This window comes from Danio rerio, chromosome 20, assembly GCF_052040795.2.
Source record: "Danio rerio strain M-AB ecotype USA chromosome 20, GRCz13ab, whole genome shotgun sequence".
Lineage (NCBI taxonomy): Eukaryota > Metazoa > Chordata > Actinopteri > Cypriniformes > Danionidae > Danio > Danio rerio.
In genome coordinates, this window is record NC_141040.1 from 10419397 (window position 1) to 10424723 (window position 5327).

Below are 5327 nucleotides of genomic sequence, written 5' to 3' on the forward strand. Positions count from 1 at the left end.
AAATGTATATATATATATATATATATATATATATATATATATATATATATATATATATATATATATATATATATATATCAGATTTGATATTTATTCAAATGGCAGCCATGTTTTTTCAAAGTGATTCACACCTAGATACTTCATTTGATGCTTCCTTGTTTTCTCCCCGCTCGGCCCTCCATGTCCCAAAAATCAATAGAAGTCCACCATCATGAAGGACATATCAATTTATTATAGCCAGCACACAATGAATGAGCAGGGAGGAAGCTTCTAGAGGAAACAGGTGCATCCTTACCGAGATTTTTATTGTATCTAATAACCTTTTGTTGCTTGAACCAACAATAAATTAAACACATTTTAACAGTGACTTTTGCTTTATTTAAAACAAGCTACATCAATGGCATAGTCAGGTATCACAGTATGATTTATTACAGTATTTAAACAGTCAGTTTAAATTATTTTGAGTAATATAACACAACATCTGTAATATTATAAATAAACATTAAATACACACCCATATATACATTTGCTGTCTTTATAATGATAATAATAATAATGATAAAAACACAGGCTAAAACCTTTCATTTTAAATGTACACTGCTTTCTCAATAAAGATCAATAAATAAACGTCTGGGGTCATTAGGATTTCATATATATGAACTATTGTAACAAAATGCTGTAATAAAGAGTAATGGGGTTCACAATTAAACATTCTCTTTATTTTAACTAATGATTGTAAAATGTACAAGTAGACATTTTTAAAAGACAAGTCCACAGAAGTTCAGTAACACACAAGGAAAGAATTTTAGTGAGAAGTCACAGGTAATCATTTATATCCTGTAACACTTGAGTGAGCAGGAATTTTCCACCAATTCTGCCATCTTCACATCATATTTTTTACTGACCTCGGCTATGACAGATGACAAAAAATGTGGGGAAAGTAAAATAATATAGCACAATAACACATAAATGAGTTTTTTTTTTTTTTCATTACACTTACAAATGTGCCAGAACTGCTCTGCTAAAACATTTACTGTGATGTTAGGGTATAGTGTATCAAAACTATAGAAACTCAGTTACTAGAAAAAGCCGCCAGGAAGATCTCTCAAAAACTACAGTTTGCATTTGGATTGCCAGTGAGAACTAAAGCAATGATGCCATGCAGTCACAGTGTTAGCATCAATGCTGGAATTCTGTGAACTCTCATAAACAAAATGTTTGAATTTTATAGATGTGGCGGAGGGCTGAATGTCCCCTCATGTCAGATGTGCAACCCACATAAAGGTACTTTAAAGTACTAAAATGGATAGAAAAATAGAGATCAAACCCTTCAATGGGGAGTTGAAGGTATCCAGTACAAATCACATGCCAGTATTTGGTGCAAAACAGTGTAGTATACTAGCAAACAGCACCTGTAAGGAAATGACAATGTGTCGTCGTCGGCTTGGTGCTTGTGTGTTGTAATGTAAAGTAAATCTGCTCTTTGCTGATGAAGCGTTAGCAACAACACTAACAAATACTCTGTCATTGTTGTGTGTCTGTTAGTGCTTTATATTAACCTACATTTCCCTAAACTCATCATGCTTAATGTCAACTTTTTTTCATAGACTCTTATTTTACAGTGTTTGAATGGATATGACAATCCAATGAACATCCAGATTAATTAAAAATGCCATGGTAATGTAGACTAAAAGACATAATATGTAAAAAGTTTCAAGTTTTTGCCTGAAAATGTGTAAACAGCCCCTCAGTTACAAGAAATTACTGTAAATTATTTGCACACGGTTCTGACAGATTAGATCAAAACTTGACGTTGACCTGCTTGAGATTCTTTGCATCTTCATGATGACCTGCTCACGATTTGATGTGTGAGGGGTGGATATACTCTTTTCAGTGTCAGTGGCGTCACTCTGTTGTCTTTAGGACTGTCGCCGCACTTGCTAATAACAGTGACATTTGTGAGAACAGAAGAACTGCTCTTCCTTCTAAAAGACAAAAGATTCTGAAAAACTCCTAGAGCTCTTTTCCGGAAGTGACTTCCTACGATGACGTACAAGAATGGGTTTATTGCACTATTGCTGTACCCTAAATAGGTTGCCAGCTGAATGCCTATTTGCAATATGTCCTCCCACAAACATCCAGAAACAAGTTGAAAGTAGTCGAGGGTGCTGAGGAGTCGCATCAGCTGAAAGGGTGTCCAGCAAAAGAAAAACACAATGAGGACTGTCAAAACAAGTTTAGCAGCCTTTCTCTCTGTCTGAACTCTCGGCTGAATCATCAGACTACGATTTTTAAGGGCCTTGACTATGTGAAAAGTGCAAAGTGAAATGACTGGCAGTGGAACCAGGAATCCAATTAAGTTTCTTGTAAGGTTGCGCTGGAGAATCCAGGCTGGATGAGGATATGCCAGGTAGCAGGCTTCAACTTCTAAGGTTGAAAAGAAACGTACTCTTCGGAAAAGCAAGTTTGGGAGGCTGAGAATGAAACTGGCCACCCAAACCATCACACAGATACGCTTGGCCCATTTAGGGCACCTCATTTTAGTGCGATTCATGGGTTTGGCCAGTGCAAGGTAGCGGTCCACGCTGACTAGCACTAGAAAAAGTACACTACAATAGTAGTTCATGGGGATGGCAGTGTTGATCACTTTGCAGAGCAACTGGCCAAAGTTCCACTGGTAGTCCTGGGCAATGGTGACCATCCAGAAGGGTAAACAGAGGACCATAATGAGGTCTGCAGCTGCCAGGTTGCCCAGATATACATCAGCTACGCTGCACGGCTTCCGCTGGAGGCTGAACACGCAGAGGACCAGGCTGTTTCCCAACACTCCCAAGATGCTGATAAGAGCCAGAAATGGAGGCTGGACAGAAGACAGCCATGTCCAGGCCACTGTGTCGTTGCAGAAGAGAGTCGAAGAGTTCAGCTCCATTGGGACACTATGAAATAGATGTGGTTTTTTAGCATACAATCTAAATTGTATTTAAATGCACACAGCAAAAAAGTTGTCAATTAAGATGAAATGGATGAAGCTCCACCAAATCAGTGTTCAGAAGTTTTAGATGATGTTCATTTATTCATTCATTTTATTTTTTTACTTAGTACCTTTATTCATCAGGGGTTGCCACAGCGGAATGAACCGCCAACTTATCCACCATATGCTTTACACAGTGGATGCCCTTCCAGCCACAAAAGTACTGGGAAACACCCATTCACACCCACACATACACTATGGCCAATTTAGTTTATTCAATACACTTATAGTGCATGTGTTTGGACTGTGGGGGAAAACGGAGCACCCACACAAACACAGAGAGAACATTCAAACTCTAAACAAAAATGCCAACAGACCCAGCCAGGACTCGAACCAGTGACCTTCTTGCTGTGGGGTGGCAACGCTACACACTGAGCCCCAGTGTCGACGTTTTAGAACATATGAAAAAGTTTGCCTTTTTTTTTAATTGAAGTGTATTAATGCTTATATATATATATATATATATATATATATATATATATATATATATATATATATATATATATATATATATATATATATATATATATATATATGAAAGAACCCTTGCTAAACAACATACATACAAGTTTATTAATGAAGCAAAGGTCATCGAACTACAGTTTACAAGAAAATATAACAGTGTGTAAGTTAATCTATCAAAATTACTAGTAATTACAGATTGAAAATGATTTTAGGTGATTCAGTTTGGTAATTAAAATAGCTAAGACAAAATAAATAACCAATAAGCAGAGGAGAAAATAGACAATAAAATTAGATAGCAAATTAATAAAAAAAAATGCAATTTTGGAGTGAAACTTAGTTTAAACACTTTAGTTGAGCGATTACACAAGATGGTAAGTAACAATCTGTGAAGTAGTTAAATATTATTTTGTAGCATATTGTAGACTACACTTTAAAAAGCGATTAAGTGACCATTTACAAAAGAGAGAAAACTCTTTGCCATATAATTATTAAGTAAACAACCTGTGATAATTATAAGAGTTGTCAATGGCTATACTTACTTTTTAAAGTAAAAACAACTTGTTGATTTAGCGCAATATGTTTACTCACATTTTAAAGGTAAATTAAGTAAGTATTTTACAGTGTACATTAATCTTTTGACAAACTCAAGGAATGAAGGTTAGTCATCTGTTGGAACTGATCCATCTGCCTGAGCAAAAACTTTCCAAGTATTTCCAGAAGCAATCATACAAAATATGGTGGATTATAAAAATTTGAAACATATTGAATCCCAGTTTAGGAATCTCCCTTCCCATCCATCTAAGAATTAAAGATTTATTAAAATGAAATATTAGTTTAATTAATGATCAATTATAGATTTTAATACTAGTAATTAGATTTTTTTTTTTTTTTTGTTAGGGCTAGAATGCAAGTTAGGCTAAAGGTTAATTGCATGTAAGCATTTGTAATACTATAGTGCATACTTTTCATGCGTAACAATAACACCTTGCAATAAAGTGTTACTGGATAAAATGATTTGGTAATATTTAAGTAGTTGTAATATATATATATATATATATATATATATATATATATATATATATATATATATATATATATATATATATATATATATATATATATATATATAAACTTTCCGTTTGAATACAATCATTGTTAGGCCTTGTTAGAATCTCACCTACCTTTCATGATAAGTGTCAGCTCCAGGTTGTATGTCCAGAGTCACAGTCCGTTAACTTCCGATGTGTTGTCCAGCTGAATCTCCTCCAACTAGACACTGGTGAGATCAGACAGGCGCTCTTATAAACGCGTAATGAGACTGTCGTCACTGGACGCCTGGATCTGTTCTCACTTTCCATTTGTCATGGTCTGGCTGTCTTTCGAGTGAGTAAAACACTTGCACGCATAACTGTTATGAAGCTGATATGAAGATAAACATTGTGAGTCAAGTGTGACGCTGCATTTTTTAACAAATCTTCAGACTGACGACCGTAGATAAGGCAGACATTAAGCTTGTATTCCAGAAGAATTTCACAATCTTGCAATAAAACATCTCCGATTTATTTTCTTACAGAAATAATTTGAAAAAGTATTTTAGGGTTTCTCATAAACCTAATAAAAGCAAATGTTGAGTTCTGTAAACAGGCCAAACAATCTAAAGTGCTTATCCTTGACCCATGGACATGGATATTAGATTTTGAGTTTGAAAATATGTTTCCAGTCTCTCCACTCCTCTCAATAAAGTTTGCAATAAATTTAGCCAACTACTACTGTAAGTTAAAATTGTTTTGGAATTGTTTATAAACAACAGTTATTGGAGTATTTATTTATA

General features: G+C 34.7%; 1 protein-coding gene across 1 annotated transcript; it reads right to left on the reverse strand.

Moving 5' to 3' along the window:
- Positions 1 to 213: 213 nt before the first annotated feature.
- On the reverse strand, positions 214 to 4772 carry si:dkey-63b1.1. The gene is made up of 2 exons (XM_087298042.1): positions 4678 to 4772; positions 214 to 2936 (listed from the first exon to the last, which is right to left on the reverse strand). Exon 2 carries the CDS (start codon positions 2927 to 2929, stop codon positions 1841 to 1843), a length of 1089 nt encoding a protein of 362 aa, XP_087154168.1. The 5' UTR covers positions 2930 to 2936; positions 4678 to 4772; the 3' UTR covers positions 214 to 1840.
- Between the last annotated feature and the right edge of the window lie 555 nt (positions 4773 to 5327).